The sequence below is a fragment of the Geotrypetes seraphini genome, chromosome 10, assembly GCF_902459505.1.
Source record: "Geotrypetes seraphini chromosome 10, aGeoSer1.1, whole genome shotgun sequence".
In the NCBI taxonomy this organism is placed as follows: Eukaryota; Metazoa; Chordata; class Amphibia; order Gymnophiona; family Dermophiidae; genus Geotrypetes; species Geotrypetes seraphini.
Window position 1 is genome coordinate 29,997,000 of NC_047093.1, and position 18,430 is coordinate 30,015,429.

The 18,430-nt window shown below is 38.9% G+C and overlaps 1 protein-coding gene across 2 annotated transcripts in view; it reads left to right on the forward strand.

The window, feature by feature from the left end:
• SAP30BP (SAP30 binding protein) overlaps positions 1-18,430 on the forward strand; it is a 108,100-nt gene that overhangs the window by 12,879 nt on the left and 76,791 nt on the right. For both annotated transcript variants that reach the window (XM_033962482.1, XM_033962483.1), the window contains one exon: positions 4,465-4,512. In XM_033962482.1, the coding sequence (XP_033818373.1) occupies positions 4,465-4,512 (48 nt within the window). The remainder of the gene's footprint in view (positions 1-4,464; positions 4,513-18,430) is intronic.

The window sequence follows — 18,430 nt, forward strand, 5'->3', positions numbered from 1 at the left end:
TTAGAAACAATTTTATATCAATTAATTATTAAATATAATAAATGATATCCGATATATATTCTTAGTGAATGATTATATATTGTATAATCCTAAAAATAGAATACATATAAAGAAAGTTTGTATGTGATTTTGTTTACTCTATAATATTATTGTGTTGTAGAATTATATGGAATGAGAATTATAATATTATTTTTTATTTTTTCCCTTCTTTTTCTTTCTTTTCATCTTTCTTTCCCTTTTCTTTATCCTTCCTTTTCCCATTTATTTCTTCTTTTAAACCAATAAAGATTTACCTGATAACCATATAGTATCAATTAGATATAGAACTTCTTCAGTACATTACATAAAAGATTTTAGTCTTTTGTTTTATTAGTAGGAACTTTTGAAGGAAGAAGTTGCTTAACCTATAATGAACTTTTATCTTCAAAAAATTAAGCTTATCTTTTATCATCCCACCATTTTATAGTTTCTCTTACCCCTTACTTATCCATATAATCATTTACTGACCAAAAGGAATTATGTAATTAACTGTGAGCTCTACTGTATACAGATCACTCCTTCACGCAGACATTAACTGAAAAGAAAGCTTCGTGTCACTATATCTTTAGAGATCTTTTCATTCATAGAAATCATGTTTTTTCTGTGTAGTAAATGTTATTAAACCTTAGTCCCAAAGTCTGTACGATTAATTACTTCATTCTTTGTCTTTCCGTTCTATAAAACATGTCGCTGTTCTTCATTTCTTCCTGTGTACTGCACGTCAGAAATAGCCAATCAAGTTCATCTCAGTGTGTTTTTATTGGTTGAGCATTGAGATCTCTCGCTTTTTTCTTTTCTTTTTTTTTTTTTTTTTTTTTTTAAAGATGTTATATCCTTTTAAGAATTGTGACATTTGTAAATAAATCTATCATGACGTTTCTTTCATCTCTGAGAGTATTATAGTTTGTTCCATCAACTTCAAAAGGAGTCATGTAATTAATTGTGAGCTTTACTGTATACAGACCATTCCTTCGCGTAGATATTAATTGAAAAGAAGCTTCATGTGTTATATTATCAAAGATCTTCTTATTTATAGAAATTATGTTCTTTTCTGTATAGTAGATGTTATTAAACTTTAGTCCCGAAATTCGTATGATGAATTACTTCGTTCTATGTCTTTCCATTCTGTAAAACACGTCGCTGTTCTTCATTACATCAGAGATATCCAATCCAGTTCATCTTGGTGTGTTTTCATCAGAGATCTTCTTATTCATAGAAATCATGTTCTCTCTGTGTAAAGTCTGTACGATGAATTACTTCGTTCTCTGTCTTTCTGTTCTATAAAACCTGTCGCTGTTCTTCATTACTTTCTTCCTGTGTACTGCACGTCAGAGATAGCCAATCAAGTTCATCTCGGTGTGTTTTTATTGGTTGAGCATTTAGATCTCTCGTTTTCATTCAAAAGATGTTATGTCCATTCAAGAATTGTGACAGTTGTAAACAAATCCATCATACCGTTTCCTTCATCTCTAACAGTAATATAGTTTGTTCCATCAGCTTCTGTTCTCGTGCCATTCATGGATCGTTAGAGTTACAGTTAAAAAAAAAAAAACAAAAAACAAACCATAAATAGATCCTGTTGTGAAAATATCCATTAGTAAATTTGGATTAATTTTTAAATAATAAATTATAATTTTCTATGTCACAGGTATATATGTCCAGTAAATTATAAATAATATTTAGGAAGTCATTGGCTGTTCTAAATCTTCTAAGTATTCTTGCAGTTTTGAAGGGTCAGTGAAATTCTGGGTTTTATTTGCCAATGTAATCTTCATTACTGCCGGATATAACAGTCCATATCTTGCCCCTAATGTTCTTAATTTGGGACGCAAAGCCAAGAACTGTTTCCTTTTAAATGCAGTTTCTTTAGCAAAGTCAGGTACAATGTGTATTCTTGTATCCTGACATTTGAGGCTCCGGTTTTCTTTGGCAAGTTGACAAATTTCCACAACGTGTTGGTATCGTAGCAATTTAAATATTAATGTTCTTGGACCTTTTTGAGATAAAACTTTTTGGGTCGGTATCCTGTGCACTCTTTCTATTTCAAGAGGGATTTTTGACTTAATTGGCAAGACTTTAGGTAGAAAATTTTCCAAGAAAGAGATAGGATCATTTTTTTCTACACCTTCAGGCATTCCAATGATCCTTAAATTACATCTTTTTTCGCGATTCAAGCAATCTTCAAGATCTTTTTTAACAACTTCCATTTCCTTCCATATCATTTTGTTCTTTTTCATTTCAGTTTGCATTTGTTCCGTTTTTTCTTCCAACAGATTTAATTTGTTATCAGATAAATCTGCTCTTTTAGTGAGGATTTCCACATCATCACTTACTTTTTGTAACTTTTTTGAGATTTCCATAACAATCTCTTTGATCTGTCTCAATTCAGTTATAATATCTTGATTTTCTTCTGCCGGCAACGGAACTTTAGAAGGAGTTGCTGGTTCCGGCTTTGACCGCTTGTTACTGCTCATCCCCGATCCTCCGGCACTCGTATCGCTCTTATTTTGCTTTCCTGAAGCCATTTCCGATGTAATTAAATGTTATATCTTGCCAATTTGCAATTTTTGATAGCTTATTTTTAGTAAAAATAGCCTGTTACCACGGAGCTAACGGACTACCCGACCATTCAGTTGCGTGTCCAAGCCACGCCCCCTTTTTTTTTTTTTTTTTTTTTTAATTTCTTTATTCATTTTTTCATATTACAACAAGTGTATCAGAAAAATACATATAATCTTATAAACACACTTGATTTTCCTTCATGAATACTTTAAGTACAATATATCATATTTATATTCATATTTTTATAATGTTTTAGATAATATGTAATGTACAGACATTTCTAACTTTTTATGCCCATATGAATAAGCTTAACTAACTGATGTACTTTATGGTTGTAAGAACTGGAGGGTATTTAGGCAAAGCCCTTGTTTTCTGCTGGGTCCTAGAGAGGCTAGAAGATGGTAACTAATCTGTTCTCATACATCCCCCCCTCTTTTACTAACCCTGGCAGCAACTACTCAGACGCTTGTAGAATTTCTATGAACGTCGGAGCAGTTACCGCTGCTGCCGGTGTTAAAACCCGTGCTGTGTGTTAGTAAAAGAGGGGGGTGTATGAGAACAGATTAGTTACCATCTTCTAGCCTCTCTAGGACTCCCCTCTTTTACCAATGCCTAGCGCAGGTTTTAATGCTGACAGCGGCAGTAACTACTCAGACACTCATAGAATTCCTAAAACCCAAGCTACGAGTTAGTAAAAGGGGGGGACAGAGAAGGTGAGTCTTGACTTTGACTCAGCTAAAATTGTGGGCTAACTGCTGTTATCAGTAGATCATGCCCACCACTGTATCAAAACTTTTCAGCTAAAGAAGATAGATTGATAATTGCCCTTTGAAAAATTATAGCAAGAAAAGTAGTCAAATTGTTATTAAAATAACTCATCAATATCTGAGCTTAGTGTGCAGTTGCACCATCTTGATCTCTGATACGCAGCAGGCTTGTTTCGTTCCTTAGTTTTGATGAGAGACATCTAGGGATTTATTTTAGTAGCTCAGCTGGCTGCATTCCTTCCCTCTAAGCTAGTGCTGCAGCTTAGTGCAAAGAACTTTAGGGCACTGAAGGTATTGTCTTTTGGATTAGATATTAAATTCTGGGTGACAAAGAAGCTATGGCATGTCTCTTTGATAAGGGTATTTTGCCTTACAAAACTTGTTGCCCTATGAGATCTACCAGAAGCTGGATAAAGGCAGAATAAGAACTGAACTTTAGGGGTTAATTTTAGAAAGTGTTTCCACATGTAAAACCTGCTTTTATTTGTGGAAAAGAGCTTTTATCAAATTGCATGTGCAGCACATCAGAAATGTGCACTTACTTGTAAGTAACCTGTGGGTAGATCTTCCTGGGGCTCTAGTTTAGGTGAACAGAATTGAAGTTGCCGTACATATGTATATTTTATACAGGTGTGGCGTACACACATATTCTTTCAGAGCAGGTGTAAATTTCTGTCATTTTTGGAGCTGGATCTGGGACACCAATGAAACATCTTGGTACTAAAAAATTAAAAATGCTTGAGCCATGCAAAGGTCTTTTCATAAAATCGATGCAAGTTTAAAATGGCATCTATTTTATAAAGGTAAAAGTTCTTTTATTTTGACAGTTCAAGCAGTGAGTCAAATACAACTGGACTGGAAAGATTTGTGCACCTAAGTTGTGTTTTGTTTTGTTCTCCCCCCAAAAAAATGACCTTACTTTTTTAAGGGGGTCCATAAGTGATGCAAAGTATAAGCTACTCTGGATTGTTCAAGGATAGCCCAGGCTTGGTTATTGACGTGAAACCCATTGCTGTGCATACAAGCATTGCCTGATTTCCCTCCCCACCCCCACTCTTTTTTTTAATGCATAATCCTCTAACTTCTTGTCTTATAGGAAGATGAAGATTCAGAGACTGAGAAACCTGAGGCTGGTGATCTGAAGGTATTTGGGATTGTGACACGGGGAGAGGAAACTGAGAACAAAAAAAAACAAAAAAAATCTTACCACCATGGTTTAAGTTTGTTCCTGTCCCAACACCACTGGCAAGACTGCATATAAACCAAAATTTGTCTATTCATAACACTATATGTTCAGATAGAGTTCTTAATGCAGTTAGTTTCTGCCACACTAGAACACATTTTTTTATTGGAACTCAGTAACAGTCATAGAACATTTTGTTACCAGAAGGTACCTCACTTAGATTATTGTATGATTCTCCTTATTAAATTAGTAAAAGGCATCCTGGTGAGAACATATAGGTGAGTATAATAAAATATTATTTGGTCTTACAATTACCACCGTTTAAAGGATTTACTGCTGCTAATTCATCTCTTGACTTCAGCAAGAGTTGGTAACATGTGACTGCTTTCCTAGCATCACTGTTATACTAATGGTATGTTAAATTAGATCCCCACTGGATACAACTAACAATTTTCTGTAGCAGCAGAGGACAACAGGCTTAATTGTTACCTAAAGGATCTAGCCAGGTAGATTATTTTTCTTTTTTTTTTTCTGTGCCCTGGGTTTAGGAAGGATTCCCAAGAAGAATATGAGATATGATCTTTGTTTTTTTAGAAATGCAGGTGTCTTGTGCACATCAATGAATAGTTATACAATGTGGCACAGGTCTCATTTATCTGTATTTGAGCTGCAAGTTTCTATATATGGAAGCTGTAGGTCCCCCCTGGGAGACAAATCTTCCTGGATGTCATTGAGGCAACTTTTGAAGATCTTTGGTTTCCCTGGGTAACTAGAGCCCCCCCCCCCCCCAAAAGCTGCTTCATTGACATCTAGGGAGATATCTGGTCTCCCAGGGGGACCTATAGCCTCCTAGACAAGGGGGAATAGCAGTAATAGTAGCCAAGGGATGTGTTCTTCGTCTGTCCCAAAAGGCTGCTCTAATCTACACATCTCAGTTCAAAGAACATTCATAAGTACAAACTGTATAGGCTTCAACAATGTATAGGAGAACATAAGAATAGCCTTACTAGGTCAGGCCAATGTTCCATCTAGCCCAGTAGCCCGTCCAGGTAACTAGTACCTGGCAAAAACCCAAAGAGTAGCAACATTCCATGCTACCGATCAAGGGCAAGTAGTGGCTTCCCCCATGTTTGTCTTGATAACAGACTATGGACTTTTCTCCAGGAAATTGTCGAAACCTTTCTTAAAACTAGCTATGCTATCCGCTTTTACTACAACATCTGGCAATGTGTTCCAGAGCTTGCCTATTCTCTGAGTGAAAAAAAAAATTCCTCCTATTGGTTTTAAAAGTATTTCCCATTAATTTCGAGTGTTCCCTAGTCTTTGTAAATTTTGACGGAGTAAAAAAATCAATCCACTTGAACCCATTTCAACTTGAATTCAAATAACTCCTGCAGGAATTCTGTGCATTTTTGTAAAAAATTCTGTGCTTGCTATGCCACACCTGCTTGGACCCTTCCAGAGTTCTGCAACTGATACGGTTAAGCCCTGAAACTTGTACATCAAACCCTTCCTCCTCACCCCTTGACTTTTCATGTTCATTGCTTCTTGGCCTCCTCTCTTACTGGTGCTCAATACAAGTGGAGGAGCAGGAAAAGTGTGGCTGTGTGTCAAGTTGCATCCTGCTCTACAACACTGGCTCTCACTATTGAAGGTTCTACAGTGTCCCATATGGTTCAAATTCAGCAGTGAGATCCAGTGTGGCAGAGGAACAGGATGCAGCCTGGCATGTCCCACACTGTATAGCCATTTCAGTAACTTACCCAAACACCTGCATTTGAAGCATATGATTCCTCTAAAAGAGGCTCTATCGTAGAAGCATGGGTTTTCCCTTACAGAGAATATGTTTATACATTGGTGCGATTGCAGGTCTTCTTAGTAGAGATCTATTACTAAGGTTCAGTGTTACCTTAATGGGCTGGTTACTCCTTGCTTCCATGAGGTACCTGAGTACAAACAACAAATTGAGCGAGTGTTTGGTGCTTGGAAGTACTGCAGTCTGCATTTCTAGATGTATAGGTATTGCTAAGAAGGGATCTCTATAATTTATTATGTGAGGCTGTGGAACTTTCTGGGTACCTCTTGCTTGCAGTAGACTGTAATATGTCTGCTTAGACCAGTGGTCTCAAACTTGCGGCCCGGGGACCACATGTGGCCCGCCAGGTACTATTTTGAGGCCCTCAGTATGTTTATCATAATCACATAAATAAAATAAAACAGTTTCTTGATCATTTGTCTCTTTAGCTATAAATTACAATATTATTATTAAGACTTAAAGCCTGTTTTACAAAGTTGCGCAGCAACAGCCCCGAAGCCCTTTAAATCTCTATGGGCTTCGGGGCTGTTACCACGCAGCAGCCGCTAGTGCAGCTTTGTAGAAGAGGGGGTTAGCCAAAAGGAAATATTTATAAACTATAAAGTTTTACCTCATGCAAAATTGTCATTTCTTTAATAAGACATTGACTATTTTTTCTGAGGCCCTCCAGTTACCTACAAATCCAAAATGTGGCCCTGCAAAGGGTTTGAGTTTGAGACCACTGGCTTAGACTTCAAATGATTCAGGTAAATCAGTTTTCTAATGGCAAGGAAAGATAAATCCATTCTAAGGGAAATAACTGCCCTGAATGGTAAGTGTTCAAACGTTATATACAAACGTAGTATACAAACAAGGTTTAGTTTAGTTAGAATCTGGTTCTTTTTGTCCTGATTTTGTTGCCTTCAGGAAGGGCCTTAAGCAACCTGGGCCAATCGGAGCCTTAGGCACCTCCACAGTACATCGCAGGATGCACCAGGGAAGGGAATGGAAGACCCACCATTTTGAAGAAGCAGGCCTGGCTGGAGGGATTAGACATCCCTCCAGCCAGCCATCATGAATAAGGTAGGGGGCACAACGGCAGTGACAGGAAGGAGTGGACATCCCTCCCGCTGCTGGAGGTTGTGTTGAGGGAGGGGTTGCTTTGTGGGAGGGAGTGGGTATCCCTCCTGCCAATCTTCAATTCGGGGGTCTCTTTTTTATTTTTTTTTTGGTATGTTTATTCTGCACATGTACCAATCGCTATCATCAGCGATCGGCACATTCAAATTTAGCGACCTTCTGTGACTCTCCGCGAACCTCATTAGCATGCATGGTTTTTAAAGAATAATTTACATTACATTACATTAGTGATTTCTATTCCGCCATTACCTTGCGGTTCAAGGCGGATTATATAAGAATTGTCATGATTTGCCTTTTTGAAATAGTTACTATAGCAGCCATGACAGTGGCCCATCAGATTTTACTGTGAACATTTGAGAATCTTCCCCTCAGTATTAAATATTTTTGTGTCATCTGCAGATTTGATCACCTTGTTTATTTCCAGATCATTTATACATATGTTAGAAAGTACAGATTTCCTGGGGTACTCCACTATTCACCACTCTCCATTAAGAAAATTGACCACTTTATTCAACTCTTTTTTTTTTTTCGGGGGGGGGGGGGGGAGTTATATCTTTTAAACAGTTCTAAATCCTCTGCAACATTTTAATATTTACATATAATCCCTTAGAATTCTTATATACCTGCTCATTTTATTGGTTGAGTAAAAATATTCACAATATGGTAATATTTTGGAATCTATAGATTTTAAATGTATAGAGAGAGGGGCATAATCAAAAGAAATGTCTAAGTCCGTTTGGCCTAAGTCACAAGTTGTCCAAAGTCAGACACGGGAAAAGGTCCATATTTTTTTTTTTCTAAAAATTGTCCAACTGTACGTCCAGCCATCTGAGCATCCAAACTTCTAAGTCGTCATCTTTATACCCCATTTCCACCAAAAATTCATCCAACTCAAAAACGCTTAGAAAAAGACCTTTTGGGTATGGGAGGGGCCAGAAAAGTAAGGAACTGGACACCCAGACATGGCAACAGAGCTGTAGGGCACCTTACAGGGCACTGCTGTGAACTTCACAAAAAGGATGCCTACATAAACATTCACACCAGCTCCCTTATAGGTCATGGTGAGCCCCCCAAAACACCCCCAGAAACTACTAGACCCACCTATCTTATCTATCATCCCAATATCCCTTATGGCTGCAGGAGCCACTTATATGGCAGTACAAAAGGGTTTGTTTGTTGTTGTTTTTTTTGGGGGGTGCATATGTTTCTCCATGAATGCTGTGATTTAGAGTGGCTTATGGACCTGGGTCCTCCTCTCCATGGTTCACTAACCCACCCCCAAGACCACTTAAGCTACCTCTGTGCAGCTCTACTAGGCTTTCCTGTGCCAGGCTGCCAGGTGCTGATGTTCTGGAGGCAGATATGTAAAGTTTTTATGCTTTTCATGGGGGTGGCGGGTCAGTAATCATTGGGGCAGTGTGTGGGGGTCTATACTTTGTATCTGCAGTAGTGCTGCCCAATTCAGAAAAAAAAATTTTGATTCGATTTTCCTGCCCAATTGGGTGTTTTTGTTGTTTTGTTTTTTTTAAACATCCTGGTGGGTTTATTTTATAGCCTCTTCACCCCTTTTCTAGCCTCTTCACCCCCTTTGCCCTCTCCTAACCACATTGGCGCCGTGGTGTAAACAAAAAAGACTTTTCCTCTCTCTGTTAAATCCTAGCTCACGTTTGCGGTGTAACACCTACTCTGGCAGGATACACGTTTCAAATCTGACATATTGTAATCACAAAACGGAAAATAAAATTAGTTTTTCTACTTTTTGTTGTCTGGTCATTATTCAAATCTTGTTGGTCCCGGGCTCTGGTTGTCTTCTGATAACTTGCTTGCCAGGGTCTCCTTCTTTCTCCGTGCTAACCATCCATCTTCCATCTCTGTCCTCCCCTTCCGTTTCCCTTCCCTTTCCCGGAGGTCTGTCATCTTTCCTTTTTTCTGTCTCCATCCACAGATCCACCTTTTCTCAACTACTCTTTCATCCAGCATCTCTCCCTCCTTCCCCACCACACCAGGGTCCACCATCTCTCTCCCTCTCCTCTTGTAGACCCATTATTTCTTCCCCCAAAGTCTGGCATATGCATCTCTTTGAACACCCCCCTTCTCTCCCTCCCTCCATGTACTTCTACACCAGGGCCCCTTATCGTGAATGTCTGCACCCCCCTGAAGGCCTACATCCCACCCCTGAAGGCTGCACCCTCCCCAAAGGCATGTACCACCCTTCCCCACACACAAAGGACTACACCCCCCTCCCCCCCTGGAAGGCTGCGTGTTCAACTTATCTAAATTCAGCAGCCTGCCCTGCAGAAGAAGATCGCTGGCTCTAGTGATATTTGTAAGCTGCCATACGTCGTCCTAGTTGTCTTCTCTCTGCCATGGTCCCGCCCCTTCTCTGCCATGGTCCCGCCCCTTCCGCAGAGAGAAGACAACTCGGACGACGTATGGCAGCTTATAAAGATTGCCAGAGCCGGCGATCTTCTTCAGCAGGGCAGGCTGCTGACTTTAGGTAAATTGCTGCGGGGAAGCCGGACACTAGCAGGGAAGCCACTTCCTGACTGTCCCTCCCCACTCGCCCTCTAAAGCAAGAGCGGCAGGCCAGCAAGAGGCAGCGCTGCCGCTCCTGCTTTAGGGACGAGGGGGGAGGGTCAGTCAACAAATCGGGAGGCCGATTTTTTGGCGTGGTAAATCGATTCACAGATTCACTTCGGGTGAATCGATTTCGAATCGGGCAGCACTAGTCTGCAGTGCTTACCTGGTCACTTTGGATACCTTTTGTGGACTTAGACCTGGTTTTAGATGGCCTAAGTCACAACGTCCAAGTTCCATCTTGGCAGTGTTATAAAACTTTCGGTTATATATGCAATACGACTAAGTCTAGGACGGCCCACCCAAATCCCGCCCTCAACACTCTTCCTGAAACACCCTTTTTACTTCTGGTTGTTCAGCAGCACTGTGAAGGCCTAGGTTGTTTTTAAATACGTCTAAAACCCGGTTTGGTTATCAGCACTTGTACGTCTTGTCTTTTAGATTATCCAAGTGCCGATTTAGGCCGGTTTTTAAATGTTTTTCATTTTCGATTATGGGCCCCATAGTGTATTACCCAGATCGTCCACTGAGTGGTACTACTTTACAACATTTAGAATAGGGGAGAAAGGCGGAAGTTTTTATGGGGTCTTTACTGGGTTGGTCAGACCTTTTGAAATATTTGTTGCTAGAGAAGTCAAAAAGCTAGAATATTGCAGGTAGGTTGCACTTCTTTATTGCCCGGTTCTAACTTTGAATTAAAAAATATTGAAAACATACACCACTGTGACCTGTTGAAGCTTGAAGCGGTATATTAAATTTTACAATAAACATTTTAGATTTGAAATGCCATAATTCATTTTTTCCATGGACAGAGGATAATATAGCCTCACTTGGTTATTAGGCTGATCAGTTAGCATGGCCTTCTCAAACTTGTTGAAAAGTAATAATCCAACCAGAAAATGTGCCAGAGTCCTAAGGATTTTCTTCAGCCTTATAGCCCATTTCTGACCTTGTGCTATGTTCTTTACATTCACAATAGCAGAATTTCACCATTGCAATATTTCTGTTGGCCTTGAGATAATGAGAAACGTTCTCCTTCACATATCCCTCAGGAGTTCCTCTTGCCATCTTTCCCTTAATTCAATCCAGTTAATTATCAGAGATAACATTGCATCCTGTATCATATTATCTTGTTTTTTTCTTGTATCTTGACCTTTTTCAGGGTCATGGCTCTCACCTGTAAACCAACATTTCTCAAAAAGAAGTTCAAACATTATTACTAGCTTATGACAAAGAACATTCAATCCTTGGCATCAAAATCAAGGATTCTTTTCCTGTTATTTTCTAATACTCAAACAGGAGGGTTGCCACCCATACTAAATCAGCATTAGCTCAACTTTTACACCAAAAAAAGAAAAATTTAGAATGCTTTCCCTACACAGGATTCTGTCTCCAATTGCCAGAACAGCTGCTGGCATCATTGGACCTCAAAAGATGCTTAAATGCACATACCAATTCGCAGAGACCATTACCAGTACAACGTTCTATCCTTTGGACTGTGTGCATCTCCCAGGGTTTTTACAAAATGCCTAGCAGTAGTAGCAGCATCTCGATCAGGAAATGTGGCATATTTGTCTTTCCCTACTTAGTTAACTGGCTTATTTGCACCATCAAAAGAAAGGCCATACTGTTTTTCTATAAACTTCATTGTAAATCTGGAAAAAGCCAACCTCATTCCAATTCGGACTATTCAGTTCATTGGAGCTATTCTGGATATAGTGCAAAGCAGAGCATTTCTACCAATTTCCTAAAGCTGCCATTGGACAAATACTAGCTTCTGTAATTTTTGTCCAGTCTTGTGGCTTCAGAAAAATCCTTCTTGACCATATTATTTGCAGTTCTTCTACAGCCAAGCTTTACATGAAAGAAATTCAATGGAAATTGAAATATCAGTGGAACCAACCCATTTAGCCCCTATCCACAAAAATTCTCCTTATCTATCCTGAATGATAAGCTCTAATCTGGTGGAAGGATATGGCTATTCTCCTCAAGGGTATCCCCTTCCAGACTCCCAATCCAAAGATTGTTCTTACAACAGATGTAGGTCAGAGATCTTATCTATAATCCTTCTGAACTCAAGGACTTTGGTCCGTCAAGGAGTACAACTTTCACATAGACTATGGCCTGAATTTGTAGGTTATCTGTCAGTGGTTTCCAACATAAGGCCAGCACCCAAAATCCTCTATTGCACTCGAGCAGAATCTTGCTCACTTCATCATAGTAACTGCAAACAATCTCTTAAGTGTGTTACTCAGGTGTCTCATTTATGGAATTTTCTGCTGATGACAAAAATAAAGTGAGGTTTTTAAAATATGTTCTTAACGTGCTGTAGAATCCATATTTGCATTTTTAATGTTTAATACCCAGTCTGATCAAGCGGGTCATGGCAGTTTACAAAATAGTAGTATGTGTAAGCTTAAAACCTTTTTGGTGGCCCTCAAAGCTTTCTCATATTCACACTGTGGCCCTTTTACATGAAAAAGATTAGAAATCACTGTTTTTTGCCATCCTAACATCAGAAGTGGTTATGGAATATAACTGATTTGCATAGACAATCATTTGCGATGTTTTATCTAAACAGTCGGAATCATGGGGTCTCTGATCTCTGCATAGAAGCTTGCTGAACTTGGAATTTAACAATCAGTCTGGGAATTTTTTTCTTCGCACCACTTACCTTCTAGGTCCAGAAAACAAATTAGTACACAAGCTCAGTCACGTTCTACAGCTTTTTGAATGGTCCCTCCCACAGACAGCAATTGAAGGCATATTTAGGCTTTAAAACATCTCTTTGTTACAGAAGCAAACTCTGAATGCCACCTGTTCTTCTCAAGACTGCTCTCCTAATGTAGTATTTCTTCAGATACAGTCACAGTTCATGAACAGCAGGACTCCTGTATGATTTTTCCCCTTTCCTATTGATATCCAAAATTCTAAAAAAAAAAGTCAATTCAGGATTCGTCAAACTTTAATTCTAATAATTTCCATATTGGTTTCATCATTCATGGTTCCCATGGCTTTCATTCCTCTCCATAGATCAACCCTTCTTGTTGGGTTTCCAACTTACACTCCTTACTCAACAGGGAAGTTATCTTCATCCAGTTTTCAAGAACCTTGCTCTAACAGCATTGGAGACTCAAAATATTTGGGATAAAACATTGCAGGCTTCTAATAAGTGATGATGTACTACAAGTAAATCCTAATTTTTTAAATGGAAGAGATTTTCTTTTTGATGTGGAATTTATGATCTAGATTCTTTCTCCTGTTCCATTCTGGATGTTTTTAGATAATTTATGTATCTCTCCAACCTGGGTTTTACAAATGTCAGAGGACATTTTTGCAGCAATTGAAGCTTCTCATGTACCATTACAGGTTACAAGGAAAACCCATATCTTCTCATCCTACAATAGGATAATTTATGAAGAGTTTAATGAATGTTCGTCCACCAGTTCAACCTCTAGCACCAGTATGAGATCTGAATTTGATATTCTCATCTTCAACCACCACCTCTGTTCCCCCCCCCTGAACCTGTATTATACTCTTCTTAAGTTTCTTATGTGAAAAATTAGTCTTTCTCATAGTAGTTACCTCGGTGAGAAGAATCTGTGAGATTCAAGCTCTAGATTATTCCACCTTTTGTACTTTACATATTCCTTCTCTTAAATTTATACCAGAGAGGGTTTCCAATTTCCACCTAAACCTCTGACTTGTACAGCAGAGGCCTCTCCATAATCTACACTGCGGGCATACATTCTTAATCTATCTTGATAAGACAAAGATGCTTCAGAAATCCTCACCACTCTTCATCTCCTTTTAAACAACATTACATGGGACTTTCAGGATCCAAATGTATGCTTTCCAAGTGGATTGCAGACTGCAGTATTTAGTTACCATCGAACAAACCTTGAACTGCCAGATCAAATTGGAACGCAATGTCCATTTCAACAGAACGTTTGCATGTACTGTCAAATCTCCAGAAATTATATAAGATAGTGACTTGGTTTTCATTACACACATTCATGAAGAATTACCAGTACTACATAATGCTACTATTAGAGCAGATAGATGCTTTTGGACTAGTAGTCCTTCAGAATCTTTTTCAGTTAGCTTTTTCTTTTCTTTCACCACCCCGATTTAATATTGGGTTGCATCATTCGTATTAAAACTTTTTAGCAGCAGTCCTCATGGGATTCACCAAGTATGACTGCATTATCTTCTGTCTGTAACATGAGTTCTCCAGACAAGCTTGGTTATTAGGCGGAGCAGTCAGAATGGACCTCAATTGGAAAAAGAGCCAGCTTCCCACTCTGATGTCATGTATCGCAGCTTGGTCCGTTCCAAGCTAAACAAGTCTTTTAAGCAAGACTTGTTCAGCACACATAGACAGCAGCAGAGTGGGAAACTGGCTCATTTTCTGATTGGTTTGTTACTTTTCAACATGCTTGAGAGGGCCATTGCAACTGCTCAGCCCAATAACCAAGCTTGTCTGCATTATCCTGTTGTTCATGGGAACCTCCGTTACAGATAAATAACTATGCTTTCCTTGGCTCTGTATGCAATTGATCTGCTGTTATCTCACCTCAGGCACACTTTTATAATAACAGAAGCTGCCAGTAGTCATGACCCACAGTGGAAAATACATGACTGTCAATTCTGTTGCTTGCCCACAGACACTGTAGTGATATTTAGGAAGGTAACTTAACTGAAGGCCCATGCTGCTCATAGTATGTACAAAGAGTTAAGTTAGTTCTGTGCATCATCTTTATCTTCGCTGTATATGTATAGTCTATTGCATTGTGAACCGCTCTGAACTTCTTTGTCACTGCATTGTGATAATTGATTCTCTGTATCTTCGCTGTATATGTACAGTCTCTTGCATTGTGAACCGCTCTGAGCTATTTTGTGGTATTTGCGGTATACAAAAATAGTTATTATTATTATTACTAACAATAGATATTCTCATTATGTAGTGTGGAACATATTTGCACATCAGTATTCCATAACAAAAATAAGTAACTGTTTGTGTGACAACCTATAGTTAGTTTGAGGGTATAGAGAATGTTAGCTAGGATTGTGAGTGCCTGGATAGCTTCTGCCTTCAATCTCCATTTTAATAGCAATCCCTTGAAAACATTTTTTATATGAAATAAAAATCTAACTTGATTCCTTTCCGCTTCTCTAGTGTTCAAAGGTTTTTATTAAGTTTCATAATACACAACACAAAGGAAACAAACATAAATGCATTTACAGAGTATATGATCCAACATTGTAGTACATATACATTAAAATCAGGGTTCAAGTAAGCAACTAGTACGAGTATGCGAGAAGGTATTGGTTACATCTATACACGAGCAGTGATATAGAAAAAGGTCATCTAAAGCAGGAACAGCACAAACAGATGACATTGATTTAATACAAGATTACATTTTCAAACAATATTGATGAATAGGAGACCAAATAAGTTTATACTTGCTAAGGGCATTCATTTTTTCAGCTAGCACTTGTTCATATTTACCATGAAGACACAAGGTGTTCCACCAAGTATGATATTCAATTTTATCTAAGTTTTTCCAACAAAAGAGAACATTTTGAATTGCTAAGGACAACATAACTGTCAAAAGGTGCCCTTCATATTTATTTAGTGGTGATTGCAGACCGTGAGACATTAGTATAAGAATCTTGATATTGAGTGGGTCAGATATGTCTAAAATATTGCATATAGTGTCCCATACTTTAATCCAATATATGACAAGATGTTTACAACTAAATAACAAGTGTTCCAGCGAACCATCTTCACTGTCACATGACCAACACTTAGAGGCAGAGGAGATATCAATTTTGTGTGATAAAGCAGGAGTCCAAACTGCGCGGTGTAACAAAAAGAAAATGGACTGTAACACTGAAGCGGATTTTATGGATTTATGTAAGGTCAACCATACATTGTTCCAATCTATGGCATCAGAAGGTAAATTCAGTATGTATTGCCATTTTACTTCAGAAGAGAGAGGGGTTTTGTCCTCTGACAGTTGAATAATCTTATACCAGAAGGACGCTTTGTAGGTGAGTAATGGAGACTTGTCTAAAAATGAACGTAGGCTTGGTTTATCCCCTAGAACCTGCAAATCAGGAACAGCTGCCCGTAAGCAGTGTAAGAGTTGGATCCAGGCAAAATATTGATTCTTGGGAATGTTCCATATGTTGGAAATGTCCTGGAAGGATAGCCATCCATCCGCATTTGTCAAATCCTTTACAGTTTCAATGCCTGCTCTTTGCCAAAGGGGCCATAGAAAGGGTTTTGACTGAATCAAAAATCTCTGATTATTCCATATGGGAAGTTCAGTGGTTTCATCCCATCTAAGAGGCATGTTAGATTCGAGGACCTGGAGAGCCATTTTATATGACCGAAAAATTTGATCGTTCTTATCTTTGCGAGATATAGTGTGTCCAGGAAGGAATTTTAAGCGTGACGCTCCATACAGTCGAGTTTCCATGTCAATCCAACTTGGTTTATCTGTAAGTCTATTGTCAATATGACCATGAAACCAGTGCCGTATGATGAAAGCGCTGTGATATTTGTAAAAGTCCGGGAAGTTTACTCCTCCATCTTTCTTAGCCAGTTTGAGCTTATTAAGAGCAATACGAGGTTGTCTTTTATTCCAGATGAACTGCGAGAGGATAGAATCCAAGGTGTTGTAAAAAGAGCGAGGCAAGAGGCATGGCAGCATATTTAGGACATAATTAAGTTTTGGTACAATCATCATTCGAATCGACTCCAATCTACCCCACCAAGAGAGATTTAATGGGGACCAGGCAGATGTTGTATGGCGTGCTATCTGTAATAAATATTCAGTATTGAGTTGTATGGTTTCCTCCAGAGTGGGTCCGAAATACACTCCCAAGTATTTCATTTTAGTAGCAGACCATTGTACACCATATGTTTCTACATCAGACTTAACCTCTGGGCAGTTAATAGGCATGACCAAAGTTTTAGACACATTCAGTTTGTAACCAGATATGGCTGAGTAATGACTGATCGTTGAGATTAGATGAGGAAATGATGCTGGAGTAATGTAGAGGAGTATATCATCAGCATAAGCCGATATTTTGATCTCTGAGGTTTTGTTAGTGAAACCTTCTATGAGTTTATTCTCACGTATAGATATAAGTAAAGGTTCCAGAGCCAGGTCAAACAGCAATGGAGATAGTGGACACCCCTGTCTGGTTCCCCGTGTCGGGTGGAATACAGAAGATAAAGTTCCATTTATAAATGTTCTGGTTGAGGGAGAGGAATAGAGTATCTTGATCTTCTTGATGAAATCTTCAGAGAAGCCATACCAAACCAGAGATCTAAAAAGAAATGACCATTCCACACGGTCAAAGGCCTTCTCGGCGTCCAACCCCACCGCTATAAGATCTTGTACATTATCATGGGATTGAGCAATGATATGTGTGAATGTTCTAGAGTTATCGGTGGCAAACCTCCCAGTGATGAAGCCACTTTGATCTGTCTTGATGAGTTTGGTTATCACTCCCTGTAGTCTAGTGGACAAGAGTTTGGCATAAATCTTCGCATCCACGTTTATAAGAGAAAGAGGTCTGTAATTCGACACCAATCGTGGATTTTTGTCAGGTTTAGGTATAACAATGATATGAGCTTCTGTGAACGAGCCATGAACTTGACCAGACTCAATAACAGATTGAAGGAATTGAAGATAATAAGGGTTAAGAACATCCTGGAATTCTTTGTAGAATTCTACCGTTAGGCCATCCGGTCCTGGAGCTTTACGAATCGCCATGGAATCAATCACTTGGGAGAGCTCTGAGATAGTCAGGGGTTCATCTAATTTGAGATTGTCCTCTTGAGATACTGTAGGATGAGGTAGAACTTCCAAAAACTGTGGAGTAGGATCATCATTCTCAACCAATTCTGAGGTGTACAAAGTTTCATAGAAGTTTTTAAAAGCTTGAGATAAGTCCTGGTTGGTAGTTAAGATGTTGTCCTTATCTAGTTCTATCGCTGTGATGTTTTTCTTGTCTACCTTTTTCTTGAGATAGGAGGCTAGTAAGTGTCCACATTTGTTGTTATCTGCAAAATATGAGGCAGACTGAAGAAACACGGAATTGGCTGCTGATTTACTCAGTTATAAAGAAGTTATAAAGAAAACGAGCCTTCGCTAGCCTGTTAAGAGTAGTGATGTCTAATGGATCCCGTTGATGATCTATTTCCAGTTTCTTAATATCATTCTCCAACTTCAAGGAGGTTGCCATCTGGCTCTTCCGTGTATTAGCTGCATGGGATATAATGACTCCCCGAATGTAGGCTTTGAAGGCGTCCCAGCACGTAATCCAAGATGTATGTTCCGGTGAGTT